General features: G+C 44.9%; 1 protein-coding gene across 1 annotated transcript in view; it reads right to left on the bottom strand.

Annotated features, from left to right (window-relative positions):
- Positions 1-765: 765 nt before the first annotated feature.
- The window catches only part of CYFIP2 (cytoplasmic FMR1 interacting protein 2), a 129,080-nt gene continuing 108,752 nt past the window's right edge, over positions 766-21,093 (bottom strand). Inside the window, exons 27-31 of the mRNA XM_077780798.1 lie at positions 15,219-15,291; positions 14,662-14,756; positions 8,171-8,409; positions 6,537-6,684; positions 766-3,721 (exon numbers count right to left, since the gene is read on the bottom strand). Of these exons, the coding sequence (XP_077636924.1) occupies positions 3,554-3,721; positions 6,537-6,684; positions 8,171-8,409; positions 14,662-14,756; positions 15,219-15,291 (723 nt within the window). The 3' untranslated portion in view covers positions 766-3,553. The remainder of the gene's footprint in view (positions 3,722-6,536; positions 6,685-8,170; positions 8,410-14,661; positions 14,757-15,218; positions 15,292-21,093) is intronic.

Raw genomic sequence — 21,093 nt, 5'->3', positions numbered from 1 at the left:
GCCAAGGGGGAGCCACTAATGACCTAGGACTTGTCTTCGTGAATGGGCTTTGGGGAAGTTGCTGCATGTAAAACGTGAGACTCCACACACTGGTGTCAGTTCCACACACAACCTTGTAGTGTGCTTCTGGTGTCATCCTTTCTGAGGAGCATGAGAGGTACCTTCAGCCTGGGAACTCGCCTGCTGCCACACTGGGCCTCCTCCTGACCCCAGGCTCTGCCCAATCCTCTTCCCCCAAAGCCCTGCAAAGTCTAGTGGCCTGAAGTCTAGTTTTGGGGTCTGGACTTGTTGATCAGTTCATTAGCAGGACAGCAAAAGCTCAGGCTTGGAAGCTGGGTTCCAGCTGGGCAAATCACAGTGGTCACTTAGCAACTGCGTGAAAGTAAACACAACAGACACAACACAACCTGTCTGTCCAAGGTGGGATACAGCGCATAAGGTGACTGTGGCTGATTCAAAGGAATGGAAGTATAGGGCTTAGCATGGTGCCTGCACACATTAGTTCCCATCCTTCCTCTTAAAATAGAGCTCACCCAGTGAGACCATGGAATTCTGAAGAGCAGCAATTATTGCCAGTATCTTATCTAGTGTAAATCAATTTGTCAGGGTAATGCCTCCAGCGAGAAGACAATGGTTTAGGGCACACTGACCTGCTCTGCCTTTATCTCCTTCTGCTCTCAGGCTGTTTCCTCAGTCACCAGTGTTCATGTGGCCTTCCGCAGATCAACGAGCCCTGGAATAGGACCAGGAATCAAGACCAAGATGCTGGTTTGGAAGCAGTTTTAATGGAGATGTGGAGATGGAAATGTATATCAACTCAACACAGGTACCCCAAAATACAAAGCAAAATATCATCTTCAGCTGCATAGCAAATATGATTTAAGAATTTAACATCATGATTTGATCACAAGCGTAAATATAAGTCACCATAAATAAATGTAAATTCATTGTACAAAAATCCCCAACAACTCTTAATACAAATATGGTACATTTGACAGTTTCTGAAACAGAAATTTTTTTTAAAACTTTTTAAAACCTAAGATTTTTTTTCCTGGTTCTTAGACACACAAAAAAATCAAATCAAAAGGAGGCAGTAATACCAGGGAGGAAAGAATATTAAAGCTGTTTGGTATTCATAAATAAATGCTGCTGGCAAGCCAGGGAAATGAAATGTCTTTCGTTAAGGTGAAGACCTCAATTTACCAGGATCAAGTCTTTTGATGATAATAGGATTCTACCCAGGGGGTCAAATTCAGGGTTACAGATGCAGGGTAGGAAGGACAGGTTGTTGAAACAGCAATCTCATCAAATGGATGACCCAAGTCTCCACAAAGGCAACGATCAAGGGTTTGGAATAAACTCTAGGACTTAATAGCCAGTCCCCTATCTGAAAGAGCCACTGTCCCCAGACAGGACTGAAGATTTCAGAAGGCTCTGCAGCTTAGAGATTTTTTTGTGTGGGTTTTGAAGGAGTGTTCCACTATGTAGTTCTACCAGGTGGTATATATAGCCACTCCCTTTGCCTTTGGGTCACATCTATGGGCACCAAGAAGAAAAGATTTTAAAAATCAGAATAGGAAGTGGTATTTCCAGACAGGAGAATCTGCCAGTGTCCACCCTGAATCACTTTCCTACCCTACAAGTATTGTTTCATGGCTCAAAGAGAGCTCAAAGCCCAAGGTTGGTGGTGGGAAGACCCTCTATAGGAGTGGTCCTCAGATTTCCCTGTACAACAGTACAACACAGAGAACCTGTGGATAGTGCAGATTTCCCTACCTTACTCCCAGAGATGCAAACTTAATTGGCTTGAGGTAGGGCCCAGGAATCTGCATCCAATGTGCTAATCTCAGGATGTGCAGATACAGACCTTTGGACCACACTTGATGAGCCTTTCTTTCCTCCCTGGTGGGCACAGTGTATCACATAACCCTCTTGCTATGGACCATTTTATTCTTTCCACGGGGTTAAAATGGGCCATCTGATTAATGGTAACGATTTCCATTCGTCCACCCTGAGGGAGCAGATCGTTATTCTATTTTTCTTGCTTTTCTTTTCCTCCCTGGGTTGAGGAAGAGAGATCAAATGTCTCACTTTATATTTTCTTACAAGCTCAGGGGCCCAGGCTTCCTTTGAAGAAGAGGTCCTCTGTAATGAGACATTCATTCCCAAAGCCTTCTGTCCTTCTAACCAGTCTCCCCATGCTCAGTGGGAGAATCTGCAAAGACTTTCGATTGAGTCTGAGAAACGCATGTAGCTATGCCCCTGTGCAATATGCCCCATGTCTCAAAATCTAAGTTAAAAAGAACTAAGGATATTCAGAGCAAATGATAAAATGTCCCAGGAATCTTTCAGCCTCTAGGACAATGGAAGTCCTGCTTTGGTGGAACGGGACTCCTTTTCTGGGAGTGCATCCTGGTATTAAAAGCTCATTGACAAGTGTTACTTATATTCCTCATCTCCCTGACCCCAATATGTTTTGGGCTTCTGTTGAAATAACCCCTTACTATTTTCTTTCTCGTGGGAGTTTTCCTTGATGAGAGAGTCTATGCAGAGAAGTTGTCCCTAATTTGGTCACTGGCTAATGCTGTGGGTAGTGCTTGGCTGACTTGTTCCATGCTGCACCCCCACCCCAGGAATCCATTGTCCAGTGAAACTTGGTGCTCACAGTATTTGCTTAATGGATAAATGAACCATGTCCTCATGAAGCTGAAATGGTCTAATGGCTTTCTGTTTGGGGCTATGGAATTCCTGGCTGTGTTAGTAAATACTGCTTCTGCACAGCAGGCCTGACCATCTTCCTACCATAATTCCACTAAGTGAGATACAACCGTGAATACATTTCTGAGTTCTCTCTAGGAGCACCCTGAGAAGGGAGTGTGCACTGGGGAGTCCAGGGAAGGCTGTGGCCACCACTATCTATCGTGGTGTCAGTACCAGGAACCTCGTCTTCTGTTTTCCCTGGCTCTCAGTGTCTGTCCCATCACTGCTGTGGGTGCTAGAATCCTTGGCATCCAGAGCAGGGGGAGATGCCACCTGGGAAAAGGGGGCAAGGGAGCCAGAGAAGGTGAGGAGGCTGGAAAGTAGACACACGCCTGTCAGCTCAGACTGGTATCTCGGGGTATGGCCACCCTCTTTTCTCCATCTCTGAGACGTCACTCCTGAGGTCACATGTGGGCACTGGGTAGGAGGTCACCATTTGGGAGGAGGTCTTGAGAAGCAACCATGGATGTGGGGTGGGGCTGTGAGATGCAGAAGGGGTGAAACTAGGGCTCGTAATACAGCTGAGGGAAAAAAGAAAAGAAAAAGCACATACTGCCCTGTTTCTTTTGATTTTTTTTTTCATTTACGCTATGGAAAAACCACCATGGAGATGTCATGGGAGAGCATGCACAGGCCCAGCCCTTGGGAGGTGTAGATGTGGTTGGGGAGGTTCTTGTTTGCTTCCAGGCTTATCCCATATGCTGTCCAGGCGGACCCTGTTGCAGGCTGGCCATGGCTTTTTCTCTCCTGCTTCCTCTTCGCCTCCAGGCCGAGGGTCTGCAGGACCTTCCGCCTAGCAGGTGGTGGCCAAGGACTGGTGGATGGGTGGCTGGAAGCAACGTACATGCTCTACGGTGGAGCTGTCCGTCTCCACGGACTTCATGTACTTGTTCAGGATGGCAAAAACCTCATTGTTCAAAATCTGGTACTTCCGGATTCTGTCTGCCATCTTCTTCAGGGGCTGCAGAAGGACAGGGATGTGCAGGTTAGGGGCAGGAGGAGGGGACAGAGGGGGAAAAAAGGAAGAGCAAGAGAAGAGTTCAGTGAGGTTGGGGTCCAGGGTCTTGATGCTTCGATGATCACGTCGCTCTCTTGCTTAAAGGCCTTCTATGGGTTTCCAGAGCTTAGCAATCAAATCTTAACTTGGCCGTAAAACCCTTTGTGAGTTTTGAAACTTACTACAAAGCTACAGTAATCAAAATACCATGGCACTGGCATGAAGGCAGACATACAGATCAATGGGATAGACAGCCAAGACACAAACTCCTCCATATATGGTTGGATGATTTTTAACAAGGGTACAGAAAACATTCAATGGAGACAGGATGCTGTTTTCAATACATGGTGCTGGGAAAACTGGGTATTCACATGGGAAAAAATGAAGCTGGATCCTTACCTTATGCAACATAAAAACAAGAAACAAAAAAACTTCAAAATAGTTTAAAGACCTAAACATAGGAGCTAAAACTATAAAACTCTTAGAGGAAAACATGGAGGAAAAGCTTCCTGACACTGAGTTGGCAATGGTTTCTTAAATGTGACACTAAAAGCACAAGTGATAAAAGAAAACATAAACTGTACTACATAAAAATTTTAAAAACTTGTCTGCATCAAAGGACACTATCAACAGAGTGAAAGGGCAACCCATGGAATGGGAGAAAGTATCTGCAAGTCAATAACTGATAAGAGATATTTATATATCCAGAATATATAAATGTATCCAGAATAACATATATCCAGAATATATAAATATATATGATATCCAGAATATATAAATATAAATGTATATATATATACACAACAGAAAACAATCCGATTAAAAAGTGAGCAAAGGGAGCACCTGGGTGGCTCAGTTGGTTGACCATCTGACTCTTGATTTTGGCTCAGGTTGTGATCCCAGGTTGTGAGATTGAGTCTCTGTGTCCGGCTCTATGCTGAGTGTGGAGCCTGGCTAAGATTCTCTCTCCTCCTCTCTCTCTCTTTCTCTCTCTCTCCCTCCCCCTCTGTCCCTCCCCCCTCTCTGCCACTCTCTCCCACTTGTATGTGTACTCTCTCTCTAAAAATAAATTTTTTTTTAAAAAGTGAGCAAAGGACTTGAACAGACATTTCTCCAAAGAAGATACACAAAGAGCTGATAAGCACATGAGAAGACACTCAATATTACCAGTCATTAGTGAAATGGGACTCAAAACCAGAATGAGATACCGTAACTTCACATCCATTATGATGGCTATTACCAAAAACCCCAGAGAACAGCAAGGGCTAGGAAGGATGTGGAAAAACTGGAACTTGTGCATTCCTGGTGGTAATGTAAAATGGTGCAACCACTACTGCAAATGGTACGGCAGTTCCTCAAACATGAAAAATAGAATTAGCGGGGCATCTGGGTGGCTCAGTCGGTCGAGTATCCAATACTTGATTTTGCCTCAGGTCATGATCTCATAGTTCTGTGGGCTCTGTGCTGATAGTGTGGAGCCTGCTTGGGCTTCTCTCTTTCCCTCTCTCTCTGCCCCCCACACCCTGCCAATGCTCTCTCTCAAAACAAATAAATACGTAAAAAAAATGGAATTAGTATATGACCCAGGAATTCCACTTCCTAGGTAAATACAAAAGAAATGAAAGCAGGGACTTGAACAGATATCTGTGCATTCACAGTCACAGCAGCAAAATCACAAAAGCCAATAAGTGGAAGCAACTTGAGTGTTCATCAGTGGATGAATGGATAAACAAAATGTGGTCTATGCATATACTGGAATAATATTCAGCCTTAAGAAGGAAGAAGATTCTGATACAAGTTTCAATGTGGTGAACCTGGAGCACACGATGCTAAGTGAAATAAGCCAGTCACAGAAGGACAAATACTGTATGATTCCTCTTATGTGAGGTTGCTGGAGTCATCAGATCCTAGAGACAGAAGGTGGAAGGGTGCTTACCGGAGGCATGGGGGAGGGGAGACTGGGGAGTTAGTGTTTCACGCACACAGAGCTTCAGTTTGGGAAGCTGGAAAAGTTCTGGAGATGGATGGCGGTGACAGCTGCATGACAGTGTGAGTGTACCTAATGCCACCGCACCACACGCTTAAAGATGGTTAAGACAGCAACTTGTATGTTTTATGTCTACTCTGCCACAATGACCAAAACAAAACAAAACACAGCAAAAAACCCTTGACGAGGTAGCTCCTGCTTCCCTCTGATTTCAGCTGGTCCTAGAGCCCCAACCTCTGTTCTAGCCACACGTCTTCATGTCTCTGTGCCTCTGCTATGGCTGTTCCCTCTGTCTGGAACATCCTCCCCACGCTGCACCCCACTTTCTGCCTGGTTATTGGCTGCTGGCCCTCCTGGACTCAGCCCAAGCGCTACCTCCATGGGACGCCTTCTCTGGCCACCCCTCCCTGCCTGTCCTCTCAGCCCAATTTAGACAGCCCTTGTCAATGCGCCCCAGCAGCCCCGCTTACTCCACAACGCCTGCACGACTTCTGTGCTCAGTGAGAGTCTGTGTGGATGAGACACCAGTATCAGCAGTCTGACTGGCACAGGGAAGGGGTAATTCAGGTCTGGAGCCCGGCCCAGCCCTGTGGGGTGCCCTGATTCATCCCAGCAGGTTATGAGCAAGTGACTCATGGCTTCCTACAAGAAGGCTCCTGGCCGCTGAACATCTTTGTACCTACCTGTGGTGTGAGGACTTGGCCTCCACCAGTGGCTCGCCCTCCTTTTCAGATGAAAGCCTGCCTGTCAGGCCCGGCCCCCCCTCCCTGGCCCCCGCCACGAGCTGCTTACCACATTCTTAATGACCTCATCCTTCCCGTCCTGCCTCTGTACTTTTAGCAGGTGATAACAGAAGTCAAACAGGTCGAAGCGACGCTGCTGGCCCAGCAGGACGATGATGGAGCAGCCGGCCCAGTTCAGACCATCACCAAAACACTGCCTGGGAGCGGGGAGAGGAAGTGGCTAGAGTGAAGGGCAGGGGAGGGCATGGGGGGGGGTGCGTCCCTGGGTCAATCCTCTTAATCTGTAAAGTGGGCGCAAGGGAAGATGGGAGCATACGTTCATTCGTTCCAGGGACTGTGGTTACATTAGAAGTCCTTCTAACCACAAAGAGGCGTCAGCCTGTTAGCCACTGATGGAAAAATCACCTTTGCAGAAAACAAATTTGTAGGGGGAAAAATTCAGCCAGTTCTTGAGATCTATGTGGCTGGTTAGAATTCAGATGAGAATCTGTCTAGGCCTCTCTGTAGAGGAGCGAGAGGAATGAGTGTCAAGCAAAGGACCATCTCAAACAGGGAGACTGGGTGGCCCACGCAGGCTGAGGCAGAGATGGGGCTCGGTGTGTGGATGAGCAGATGCTGCTGNTGCGGGTCCCCGTGGTCTGGTAAGGCTCAGCCTGCGTGCTTCCTGCATGCAGCAGCATCTTGGCGATTTCGGAGTCTGTGGGGTCATTTCTCTGCTGTTTTCTTGTCCTCAAAGAGCAGCCACGGCCCGATGGGCAGGTTTCCCTGCTTCCCATTACATGCAGGCCCAGCAGCGGCTCTGAAAACAGCTCCCCCGGCCCAGCCCCAACACCACAGCCTTGGGGAAGTTTCTCTGGACCTCACTTGCTTGTTCCCCAGCTCTTGGCCCCTGGAGGACAGGCCTTGCCTGCATCCTTCACCACTGTGTTCTTGATGTGTAGCTGGGTGAGGGAAGGAAGAACTGGAATCGGCTTTGGTCTTCTCTGCGGACAGCAGAGAGGTTGGGTTACTCTCGAAGGCTTCCTGGTTTTCAGGAGCGGAGGCCTCACAAGCCAGGACCGCGTGAGCAAGTTAGGGCATGACCCTCTGCTGGGGAGGCCTTTCTCTCGGTTCTATGAATCCTGTAATTTTGTGAGGGGTGAGGTGGACACTGGGGTTCTCAGTGCCAAACCCTCAGCAGGGCTCCCTCCTGCCCCCACGATCAGGGCAGCTTCGGGTCTCGGAAAGACGAGGCCCTGAGGGGTCCTCGACCCCAGCGCACATGCTCACGCACACACTCCTCTGCCTCCAGCACGTGTTGCTTTTCCTGGAATGTCCTCTCCTCCCCTCTAAGGGTTGAATCCCAGGCAATGTTCAAGGCTCTGATCTACTGTGTGATTTACATTCCAAAACCTCATTCTGCTCCCTTCTCATGCACCTGTCACCCTTCCTGCCAAGCAACCTCATTCAATGTGCCTTATGTCTGTGCATCTTGTCTCTGTAAACCCCATGAGGCCAGGAACCATGTACGTTTGCTCAGTACTGGTGTCTGTCCAGCACCTAGCACATACATGTATTCCACGGCAGCTGGCGGACAACCTGCCCCTGCCCACCTTTTTGGGTGAGCCCTGGTGGCCTGGTGACTCTGGATCAAGGGACAAAGGCAGGTTGGGCGGCGACCCAGCCTTCCCGGGGGGCACTCACTCGGCTGTGAACTCATTGGTCCCCACAGGGATGCAGTAGACGAACTGCATGGCACTCCAGAGGCGGTGGAACTCCACACACTCGTCAACGTGCATGACTCCATTGGTGGGCGGCGGGCCCCGCCAGATGGGGTCCTGCAGGTAACTCCGGATGCGTGTCAGGATGACCTCAAACATGGACAGGCCGCAGCACAACCGCTCCTTGGTCAGCAGGTCGCCCTCCCGGGCGATGGCGATTTGCTGGGGATAGAGAAGTGCATAAGCCTTCTATCCTTACCTCAGACGCTGTCTGCCACCTCTCACGAGGGAGTCTCACACCTGGGAGCTGGCTGTATATGGGATTCATTCACCCACAGCAGGGCACTAACTTTGTACACCTTAGTGCACCAGTGGGGGTGTCTTGTGGTAAGACTTATGTATGGTAAGTAAAATCTAGGAGCCATCAAAGAGGAGGAGTCCAGCTAAAAAAAATCTAGGTCTACCACATCAGGAAATGCCATGTATCCACTGCAAGGACTGAGATGAAACTACTAGCAGTTCACACTCACTGAGTGTGTATGTAATATGTGAGGCCTTGTCCTAAGCTACTTATACCTCACATCAACCCCATGAAAGAAGGAACAATCCCATGAAACACTGCCACTGTTACCCCCACTGTACAGATGAAGAAACTGAGGCTCAGAGAGACAGCCAGTGAGTAGTAAAAGCTTGGATTTGAACCCTGGTAGTCTAGATCAATGGCTTAAATTGTTAAGTGAATACAGAGCAAGTTTCCAAAAACGAATGTATACTGTAATCCTATTAAACACATCAACAAGATACAATCCCATAGACAAAAAACAACACTATCTGTGGGGTGGGTGTGTGTGTGTGTGTGTGTCTAAAATAGTTTAGAAGGAAATGTCAACTGTGGGAGCAGATAGGCTTGGAGAAGTATGCAGGGCTTTCACTTTTTATTTTAAACACTTCTGTAAAAGTTGAATGTTCCACAATAAGCATATGTTACTCTTTAAAAATTTACCACTGATTTTACAGGATCATCTCCTCCAATTAGAAGTCCTCTGACCATTGTAAACTATCTCGATTAATCATTTAAACTGGCTTCACATGTGGGTCCTGGTTATTACATCTCTAATAATCAGCTGGCTAGACAAGCACATCAAAACACATTACTGTCTGCATTATGAGTAAAGCCGTCTAGGGGTAGAGGTCTCAAAACCATCTGCAAATGGCAGACAGACATTAACAAGGTCAAAGTAAGGTCTCCAAACCTAGGGACAAGGCTAAAGAGGGCCAGCCTCTAGATGGAGAGGTCCACAGGGCATGCATGGGGTCAGCTCTCCAAAAGGAAGTCTCCCCAGAGACCTCATTTGACAGAGTGCCTGGAAGGGGCCTACCTGACTTCCCCCTTTAAGCTATTACCCTGGGGCCCCTAGAAGGAGGGCAATCTCTAAATTAATCCACAGAAGGAAATAAATCAGGAAACACAACACTGGAGCCCATTAGGAAAATGGGTCATGAGCTTAGTTGTCATGACAACTATAAACTGAAAGAAGTCTAGTGCACACACACAAAAATGTGAATTGGGGAAGACAAATTTGTGTTTCAAACATGAAGGAGAGGGAACCCTGATTCACAGTGACTCATCCTGGTTCCATGGGCAGAGAAAGCTCCTGAGCAGAGAAGAGACCATTCCAGTTGTCACAGTTGGCTAGAAATGTCCTCAAAAGAATCCTGAACCCAGTGTTTCATTCTGTTCTTATCAGGCAATGCTCTAGGCTTGTATTTGGACCCTGAAAGGGCTCTCCACTCTGAAAGAGAGTGCCTGGCCCTCTTACACTGTTGGTGGGAATGCAAACTGGTGCAGCCACTCAGGAAAACAGTGTGGAGGTTCCTCAAAAAATTAACAATAGAACTCCCGTATGACCCAGCAATAGCACTGCTAGGAATTTACCCAAGGGATACAGGAGTGCTGATGCATAGGAGCACATGTACCCCAATGTTCATAGCAGCGCTCTCCACAATAGCCAAAACATGGAAAGAGCCTAAGTGTCCATCAACAGACGAATGGATCAAGAAGATGTGGTTTATCTATACCATGGACTACTCCATGGCAATGAGAAACAATGAAATCTGGCCATGTGTAGCAACATGGATGGACCTTGAGGGTGTTATGCTGAGCGAAATAAGTCAGGCAGAGAAGGACGCCTACCATATGTTTTCACTCATATGTGGAACAGGAGAGACTTAACAGCAGACCATGGGGGAGGGGAAGGGAAAATAGTTACAGACAGGGAGGGAGGCAAACCATGAGAGACTCTTGAATACTGAGAACAGACTGAGGGTTGATGGGGTTGTGGGGGAGGGGAAAATGGGTGATGGGCATGGAGGAGGGCACTTGTGGGGATGAACACTGGGTGTTATATGGAAACGAACTTGACAATAAACTATATTAAAAAAGTAAAGTCATATTAAGAGCTAAAAAAAATAGAGTGCCTGGTACATGGATGATGGTCAGTAAATAAATAAAAAGCCCATATTTGTTCTCAAGTCATGGATATTCTTCTCTATAAATTAACACAGAGACTTATGGTTTACTAATTAATCTCCTGGGCATCTAGTTAGCCTGAATCAATCCCCAGGGCCTGACAATCATGTTGGGGAAAAATCAGCAATGGGGTTTATAAATCTGCAAATAGACTGAACTCTGGTGACCTCTCCTCTACAGCCAACCAAAGGGCCCATGACTGAAATGGTTTAGGGGTTCTGTCCCTGGGCCTTGGAGAAGCATTTACCCTTACAGTTTCTCCTGGGAGTTATAAGAGTAACACACAGTCACTTGGATAAATATTGAAAAACATTTTCAAAAAGTTATAAGAAAATACAAATCTCACATGAACCCAACTACCTAGAAATGAGGTTTCTTAAAATACAGATATATGATTTGTGTTTATTATGTGAGTGTGTGTATGTATCTATATTCAACAGAATTTGTTTACCCTGCTTTTTTCCTCTTCAGATAGCAACAATCTAAAAAAAACATTTCCTTCAATATTTTCAGTAATATAATTTTTAATGGTTATATAAAATGGCCATTGATATATTATCATTTATCAAGTCTTCTACTCTTTATTTTTATATTCTTTATGTTTATTTATTTTTGAGAGAGAGAGAGATAGAGCATGAATGGGGGAGGGGCAGAGAGACAGAAGGAGACACAGAATCCGAAGCAGGCTCCAGGCTCTGAGCTGTCAGCACAGAGTATGATGTGGGGCTCAAACTCATGAGTGGTGAGATCATGACCTGAGCCAAAGTTGGACGCTTAACCGACTGAGACACCCAGGCGCCCCTCCAGTCTTCTACTCTTACTGGTTATTTTAACGTGCTTACAAATTTTCATTATCGCAGCTAATTCTTAAGCAACTGTCCTACTACATAACACTTTTTGAGCTTATCTCTGATCATTTTCTTAGGATAAAATCCTAGAAGGAGGAGTAGGACAACGCAGTTCAAGTGTGTACACACTTTAAAAGGCTTTTGCGACACAGCAGCACACTGGTCCAAAGACAAGCAGGAGCGCTCTCTACCCTGAGTGTGAAGTCTGCACTTTGTACCCTCACTAGCACTGTTACCAGTAAGCAAAGTTCTTTGCCAACTTGAGAGATGAAAAATTGTACCCTATTTTTCTAATTTCCGTTTCAGTGATCATTGGAAAGGCTGAACACTTTCACTCTGCTGGCATTTATACTTTTTAGGGTGTAAGTTTTCTTTCACGTCCTTTTCCCTTTGAAAAATGTGCATTACTGACTGTTTGCAGCAAAGGCCCTCAATTTGTGACCTGGTGTTATAAACATATATATGATGTGTGTTTTACATACATTTCATCCAATTCTTCCCTAGTCTAACTCAGTGGGAGTTTTTTCTCTCTCTTCCTGCTGTTCTTTTCTGAGTTAACAAGGGAAAAGAAAAAGCATCTCTGAAAATAAATGTGGAAATAAATTTCTTCGTGAAACACTTTGATTACATTTACTGCCCTTTGGAGGAGAATTATATCTCGCTAATCCTTGATATCATCCTTTGTGTTTTTTGAAAGTCTTTTAACTTATTTTCGTACAACAATCAGGAAAGACAGCTCAACTATGGCTGCCAAACTACTATTAGCCCATTTCACAGGTGGGGAAACAAAGACTGAGATATTCAAAGTCTAGCAGTAGATTATGCATCAATTCAAGTGTGAAGCTGGGACAAGACCCAAGGCTAGTGTGCTTTCCATGATAGCACTGGAGATCAACTCAGATCACCCGAGTATGTCCCAGAAATCAATGCCAGTGGTATGATACCATCAAAACCTCTTGACTTTAAATATGTGGCAGAACCTCCCTGTTGCTCACTTAGCTATCACGTGAGTCCCCTGAACCCCAGCTAGCGTGGAAGGTCATAATTCTGTTAACTTTTGTTTGGTCTATGGAACGACTAAGTTTGGGACTATTCCTTGAGGGCCAGGAGACAGAAAACTGGCACTTCCTCTCCAGCAGAATGTCTAGGCTTTCGTTGGTCAAACACGCAGCATTTGACAAATTGAGATTTCTATCAGTCCCAAGGAAACGGTGTTTGCCAGAACAGGGAAGGAATTCACAGTCTTCTAAGTGGAAACACATGCCAAACCCTGGATGCGAGAGGCCAGATTCTTGTAGGATGACACCAGCGGCAGAACAGACACATTTTACGTCGCTGGCTTGGGGGATTTCTCCCTAAAAGGAAATCTTTAGAGGACTCCTCTGTTCAGCCTCTGAAGGCCAAAAAAAAAAAAAAAAAAAAGTATATGCACTGCACAGAATCTGAATACTCCCCGTGGTGACTCAAAGGACCTAGATGCCACCGAACACTGAGTCATGGTTTTCAGTAGGAGGTGGGTGGCATGCAGGTGGTCTGGCGACAGTGCTCAGGAGCCTGACGCTGGAGCAGATCGGGTCCTGCAATGTGCTCCAAATACTTGCCCTGATTTTTGAGAGAACAGGCTGCCTTCTACCCCCTACTGAGGAGCTGAGTCCCTTGGACTCATCAGCTTTTGTGATAAAAGCCGAGAGGACCCCTGGAATGCAAGCCCAAATGCACAATGGAATCCTAAACCTATTAAACAGTTGGCAAAGGCGAACAAAACAGACCCACCCTGGCTCATCTCACCAGGGCGCCCCATTTCTCTACCTCCGGAGTTCCTCCCCTGGCCTCCCGAAAATGTACAGATTACTCAAGTCAACTTGAAAGGAAGACAGCAAGAGACCCTTGTTGGGTCCCTCCCCTTTTCTCTTCCTGACTCCTGCCTCTGTCTAAGTTCTCTGAGGCAGGGGTCCTGCCCCACTCATCCTCATGTGCAGAGCAACTGGCACTGGTTTGTAAACATTAAGTTTTGTTTCAAATATTTTATTTTTAAGGCATCTCTACATCCAACATGGGGCTTGAACTCACAACCCTGAGATCAAGAGTCACATGCTCTATTGTCTGAGATAGCCAGGCGCCCCTGTAAAAACTGATTTTAATCACAGAATTAACATATGAGCTTATTCACTTTTGAAAAGATTAGCTCATTACAGATAAAGCTGAAGTGCCCCGTGATCACTGCCCCATCTCTGTCTCCTTCACCTCCCTCTCCAGGGGGCGCTACGATTATGAAACTAGGAGTATATCATGTTTTAGGAAAAGTTTCACTGATGGGTTTTGTTGTATGCGTTCTTCACCCAACCATGCGCTTATGACCTGTGCATATTGATGCACCTAGATCTCACTTTTCCTTTTCATTATTATATAGAGAGTATTGAGCATTTAGATACCTTTATCACATTTAGTCAAACCTCTAAAGGTTGTTTCTAGTGTTTGCTTTAACAAACAATGCTACAGTAAGCAGCTGTGTTCCTGTGTTTTTCTAGCAAAGATATCCAGAGGTGAATTGCTGGTTCTCAGGGTGTATGGACATTTAATTCTGAGAGGTAACTTAGCAGAATTCCTGATACTCAGAGAAGCACAATAGATACTTGTCTGACTTCCTTCTTTCTTGGTAGAACAGCTGATACGGGGTGTAGAAGACCCCTGTTTCTCAGGCCTGAAAAACGGCAAATCTCATTCCAGACCTGACCCTGCCACTAACAGGCTTTGTAGACATTCCTCTTTCTGGGCCTCAGTTGCCCTGCCTTTAAAATGAGGGTGTTAAACCAAATGCTCTCCCTTTAAAGTTCCTTTTGGTTCTCAGAGTCCATGATAGAAGTATTGTGCCTGGGGCGCCTGGGTGGCTCAATCAGTTAAGCGTCCAACTCTCTTAATTTTGGCTCAGGTCATGATCTCACAGTCCATAGGTTCAAGGCCTGTGTCAGGTTCTGCTCTGATGGTGTAGAGACTGCTTGGGATTCTGTCTCCCTCTCTCTCTGTTCCTCCCCTGCTTGCTCTCTATGTCTCTCAAAATAAATAAAAATTAATTGTTAAAAAAAAAAAGGATTGTACCTGAGGGGTCCCCAGCCGCTCTATCAGAGGGACCAGGTGAAGTGGGGCATACTTGGCTTCCAGGCGTTTCATCCGGACTTCCAGACGCTCCCCTTCTGCAAAAGGAGCAGCAGAGCAGGAAATGAGACTCAGGGAACCCTGGGGGACCTGAAGAACGAAAAACTCTCAGAGGACTGGTGACGTATCTGTGTTCCAAAACTTGGACAGACTGTGTCAAACTGTTCTCCTTCGTTCTGGAAAGTGTGATCAGGACTCACTAGAAGAAAATATTCTATTACCTTTGTCCAGCAACAGAACTATCTGCCTTTTAGGGTGGTGAGTTCCCCATCATTGGAATGAATTAAAGGAAGACTAGACAGGAACACATTGGAGATCTAGAAGGACCAAGGAACAAGGCCTGGAGTGTCATTTTTAATTCTGTTGATTCTGTGACTATTGAATAGCTGCCCAAAGCTTTATTTAATGTTTCTCGACTGCAGATCTGAGTTTATTGGGATTAGGTGGGCATGAAGTTCAAATGCAAGTTGGCTACTTAGTGGCTGTTAGTGATTTCTTACCTTTGATGTAGACTCTAGGCAAGATGTTTTGGAACGGTGCAGCATGGAGCAAATCACAGACTTCCTCCTGAGACTGCAAACAGAAATGGGGGAAAGAAAAGGGAAAACAATGTTCATTTTAAACCACGAAGAATTTTCATTTCTGAAAGCTTGAGTGCCGCAGACAGCCAGGGTTCAAATTCTGCCTCTTCTACTTACTAGCTGTGGCATCTTAGGCAAGTTGCTTAATCACTTTGAGCCTATTTATTCACCTGTAAAATGAGGACCAGAATAGTACCTATTTAATGGGTTTTTGTTAGGATCGAGTGAGAGAAAGCATAACCTTATAGGATGGTCCTTGACACAAAATGAATGTGCAATACATGTTTCATTATAATCTCACAAGGAATTTGTTGAGGATTTCAAATGAGTGACAGGGGAATCAAATAGAGATGATGGGGCCCAGAACCTGTGTCTTTGTGGTTATAAGGCTTGTAAGCTCAAAGCAGGTGGCTTGGCCAATCTGCCCATCCACTGATGCACATGATTCTATGCAAAGGCATGTGTCTGTTTGGTTTTCTCCACACAGACACCAAATGGTGAGGACAGAGAAGCTAGAACCTAGGACACATCTGTTTTGATGGTGACTTACTATGCATAAAAGGCTTAAAAAGAGGGGAAAGTCTGGGGGAAACAGGCCTGCAGGATCAGGTCTAATGGGCTTGGTGTTCCAGGATCAGTTTACGATCACTGGATTTCAGAACAGATGGGGTAAGGGGATGGAGGCAAGCCATCCTCCATGGCTCTTGGCTTCTCTTCTTTAAAGTGTAGGGATTTGGACTGGGTAGGACCCAGGCTTCATTCAACTCCGGCATTCCTGGATCCTAAGCATCTGAGGAAAACAGGACTATGAGTGCCCCTGGCTTTCCTTACCCAGGCATGGGTGGAATATGCCGTCCCGGAAACCCGGAAGGCTGGCTACTCAAGAGGAGAGCCCCCAAACTCCTTTTATACTACAGATCAGTCCTTGAAGCAAGGCTAGCAGAGGAAAGACAAGTGAACCTTTCAAAAGAACCTGCCTGGCCAGCCCTTTTCCAAAAGGACACAGATCTCAGTGTTTTCGCCAGAGGGGAAAATTTCCCTCTTTCTTAATGAAGCTATTTTCTCCCATAACCAGTAGATCAAACAACCTGGTCCTCATTGCTATTTCTAAACTTAGGTGCTTGGCTTCATCATATCAGTCTAAAACTTGTCTTATTGATCATTCAGGCTATAATTTATTAATATGGTGAATTACATTGATTGATTTTTCAATGATGAAAAATCATATGGCCTTGCATTGTGGGCATAAACCTCACTTGGCAATGATGCATTTTGCTTTTTACGTACTGCTGGATATTATTTGCTAATATTTTATTGAGGATTTTTACACTTTATTCATGAGGGGCACTGATTTGTTGTTTTCTTTTTTAATGTCTTTGGTTTTGGTATTAGGATAATGCTGACCTTGTAAGATGATTTGGGAAGAGCTCCCCTCTTTTCTGTATTTTGGAAGCAACTGAACAGAATTGGTATTATTTCTTCCTGAGATGCTTGGTAGAATTCACAAGTGAAATCATGTGCACGTGGAGTTTTCTTTGTTGGAAATTTTTTTAAAAATAAGAAATAACATTTCTTTGATAGACATAGGACTGACTATTCACGTTACCAATGTTTTCCTTGAGTGTGTTTTGGGGGTTTGTATATGTCAAGGACATGGCGGCTTTCACCCTTCCCAAGGTCCCCACTTGGATATCCAGCTCCTTGCTGCATATCACCACTCGGATATTCCATACCTCAACATTTCTAAAGTTGACTGTCCCCTACTTCCCCCATTTGCTCACCAAATGGCACAATCATCTCCTCATTTGCCCAAGCCTAAAGCCTGGGGCTCATTTTCTTTCTCTTCACTTCCCATGACCATTAAGTCTTCATGTCTCTCTCTTTCTCTCTTTTTAAATGTTTATTTATTGAGAAAGAGAAGAGAGAAAGAGCACATAAGCAGGGGAGGGGCAGAGAGAAGGAAAGAGAGAATCCTAAACCGGCTTTGCACCGTCAGCACAGAGCCCAATGTGGGGCTGGATCTCACGAACCGTGAGATCATGACCTGAGCCGAAATCAAGATTCAGACACTTGACCAACTGAGCCACCCAGGGACCCCCAAGTTCTCATGTCTCTCACTTCTTTCCACATTTCTTCCCACTGGCCACCACAACACTCTGAGGTCCTTAAGGGTGGGGGGTGTGGTCTCTAGTTCTGCATCTTCTCCCCAGTGCCTAGGACTTAATGGTTTCTCAATAAATTTGATTAACAAATGCACATTTGTTATCTCATATTTGTCTTAGACAAATAACTATATGTATTTATCCACATGACTAACCTCCAAGCATGAGAATAGCATTACATCCATTCAGCCAACAAAGATTGGTGGAGCACCTGGCACTGTTCTAGACTTTGCAGATATGATGTTGAACAAGTTAGACTAGATCTCTGCCCTCATGGAATTTATATTTTAGTTGATAGAGACAGATAAAAACAAACAAATCAGAAAATTTCAGATGGTGATAAAACAAAATAAGGTAATAGGGTAGAGAGTGAGGGGGAGTGGGGAAGGGCCTACTTGAGGAAGGGTGGTTAAGGAAACCTCCTTTTTGAGGGAGAGACATTTGAATAGAAGATGGAATGAAGTGAGGGAGCCAGCTGTACACATATGAGGTAAGAACATTCCAGTGCAAAGGCTCTGGGGCAGAAGGTAAGCTGGAGCCTAGTGATGCCATGCTGGGAATCACAGTACACACTGAGACCCTAACAGTAGGGAGGAACCAGATCACATGGGAGTTCACAGGCATGGTATAAAGTCTGATTTTATCTTAAGTGCAATAAGGAACTGCAGAAGTATTCTAAGCAGAGGGTTGGTTACAATAGCTCCGCTGCCAAGTTTCCCTATCTTTCTCGTTTTCTTTTCTTCCAAAAAACTCAGCTACTCCTAGAAACGTCTTCTTACTAGAGAAGTTGACCATTGCCTGAACTGTTAGCTTTCTATTTTATTAAATTTAGGTGAGTAAAATTGACCTTGGGTGCCACCTTAGGGGATACAAGAGGAAGAAGGTTCTGGGTCCTTTACAAGAGCAATGTTGCTGCTTTGTTAATGTCACATGATGAGCTTCCACTTCAGATTTCTCTGGGGGGATGAGAGTGTTCCATGACCCCTCTCTGCATATGCCCCTGTCCTCCAGTTTACAACTGTCGGATCAGGGGTTCTCTGGGGGCAAGGGGGGGCCTCTGCTGGCATGCTTTCTGTGTAGTTTCTGCCTCCTCATGCAGTCTGTCAATGAAGGTGAGGAAAGACAGACGGATGTGGTTTCCTAATAGAGGTGGGAAAGCATTTGCCTGAAAAGTCCTGGAGGATGAGCTACGTGGCCATTTGCACAATGAGGCGGCCACATACCTTGCAACACCTTTCATAGAAGGCATGTGTTTGGCATTCTGTAGCTGAGGCCATTGCCACGGGCAAAAATGTCCAGTTTAGAGCATACAAAGGCTGTGTCAGGAAGCCAATCAAGCCTCCACTGTGGGCGTCTATGCTAACGGTCAACATCCTTCTTATCTAATCTCTATCTTGAAGGATCTACACTTGGCCTTGCACTCCGCCCAGGAACCCCTCCAGCCCCTGGCATGTGAAGCACCTTGAGAGCCAGTTTCTTCCCCACTCACCCCCGGCTCCCTCTGCTCCAGCCACAACAGCGTTTGCTATTTGAATGTACCATCTGTGCACTCATCACTGAATTTTTGCCTTCTCTCTGAAACACCCTCTCCTGTCCCTACTCCCTTTGCTTAGTAAACTCCCACTCTTCTTTCAGATCTCAATTCAACCATCATTCCTTCAGGAAGACATTCTCCACCCCCTGAATACCTCCCCACCCCAGGCAGTTTCCTTTGTTATGTGCCCTCAGAGAATCACGGTCTTTTCCTTTCAACATCTAAACTCAACCTGTTTTATACTTTATACTTGCCTACCTCTGACTAGTTAATGTCCACTTCCCCCCACTGGAATGTAACTGTATGAAGGTAGGGACAATGTCCATTTTTAACTGTATTTTATTCCAAGGGAGCATGGTGTCCAATAGATAATAAATGCTTAGCAAGCATGTGCAATGAAAGTTGGATGTCTGTGGCATGTAAGGGAATTGAGACTTGGGACAGAATCTCTTCTATTTTGTGTTTTCTTATATGGGCCTGGATGCTTCCCCTTATTACTAAGGAAAGTGTTTTCTCTTCAATTTTACTGATTACTCTGTATGAATTATATGAAGCATTTTTAAGAAGTGCTCCATGTGATGAGATTTTCAGGTGTTCTTAATTTTCTATCCCTCTCTTTCTCCCTGTTTTTTCTACTTGTATGTACTTACTGAATTTTCTATATTGAACATATATTAGAGTAAAAAATTGACCTGAAACAAAACTCTGAAAGTAACTTTTTAACTTTAAAATAAGGAGTTTTGGGGGATTTGAGCTGGAATTAGAGGGAAGGAAATGAAATCCTAGCATGCCATTTGGTCTAGCAAGGAATAACAACTGCATAGATTTAACAATGTAACTACTATATGATTTCCTTTTGTTTTGTTTAGGCTACACTTAAGGACAAGTTGCAGATGCAGAAGAAAATACAAATGTTACGAAAATACAACTTTGACCATACAGAAGCAAAAGCGTAGGGCATAGGAGGTAGAAGTGTTAGAAGTGCAAGTTGGGGGTGTTAATTTTTCTCTTTCACAGAAAGGAGTCAAGATATTAAATAATGTTACGAAAAGAAGCAATGGTAGTGAGTGTATTATCTCTGATTACAAGGGAAGCAATAGGAGCACTAAGTAACGTAATCAAATATTAAAGAGGAAGAGAGAGGGGAGATGTAAATGAGCTAAAATCTCATCTTTCCAACTAGGGAGTCAGTAAGTATTGTCTGAAGTTGCCAATTAAGAAACAGAAGCTATCCTCATATTATTAAGCATTATGTAGATAACAATGAGAACAACTAGGAATAGAAATGATTAAAACAAGTTGCCTTGGGGACTGGGGTACAGGTGGGGCGAGGTGCAGCAGAGCCAAGAATGATGTTTTTCATCATAAGATCATCTGTATTATTTGATTTATCATGTGCAATTAAGAATAATTTAAATGGCACAAAATGAAGAGGTTGGGTTAAACAGTCTCTAAGGGTCTTTCCCTAGAATTGAGAATCTATACCAACATAATGGCTTTGTTCTTCAGGGAAGGAGAGACAATAAGCATTACTAAACGCTATGTGCCAGGTGCTCTGTGCCCATCATCTACTTTGCACTTCAGAATATTCTATGAGGTGGCTCTTATGATCCCCATCTGATGTGCCAGGACACTGGTATTCTCAGGGAGTGACGTTTCCTATTCAGGTCCACGTGGCAATAGAGAAGCAGAAGGGCTGACAGGGTTAAGACCCAGGGCCAATTCACTTGGACACCCATTGTTTCCCCATGACAGTCTCATGTGCCCAAAGTCTGAGGAAGTGTGGAATATTCTCCCCCTCATGAGATACACAGGATGAAAACAATGTAAAATTATCAAACATAGAAACAGGAGATTACTTAAAATCTTACTACATGAGAAACTTTTTAGCCTCACTCATATCTGATAGGATCACATCATTTGTCGCTTTATTTGCTGGATTTTTAGTCATAGCTACTAACATTCTTCAAACTGAAAGAATTGTGACATATATAGGCAGCTTGAAGAATGAAGAGTCTAGAGCCATCTTGTAGCTAAAGAAACAGGAAATTACTGAAACTTCTCTTCCTCAAACCCCAGAGGTAACCTCTATCCTGGA

The sequence above is a fragment of the Crocuta crocuta genome, unplaced genomic scaffold (genome assembly GCF_008692635.1).
Source record: "Crocuta crocuta isolate KB4526 unplaced genomic scaffold, BGI_CrCroc_1.0 scaffold343, whole genome shotgun sequence".
In the NCBI taxonomy this organism is placed as follows: Eukaryota; Metazoa; Chordata; class Mammalia; order Carnivora; family Hyaenidae; genus Crocuta; species Crocuta crocuta.
The sequence above is the reverse complement of the archived record's forward strand: the minus strand, read 5'-3'. Positions and strand labels throughout refer to the sequence as shown.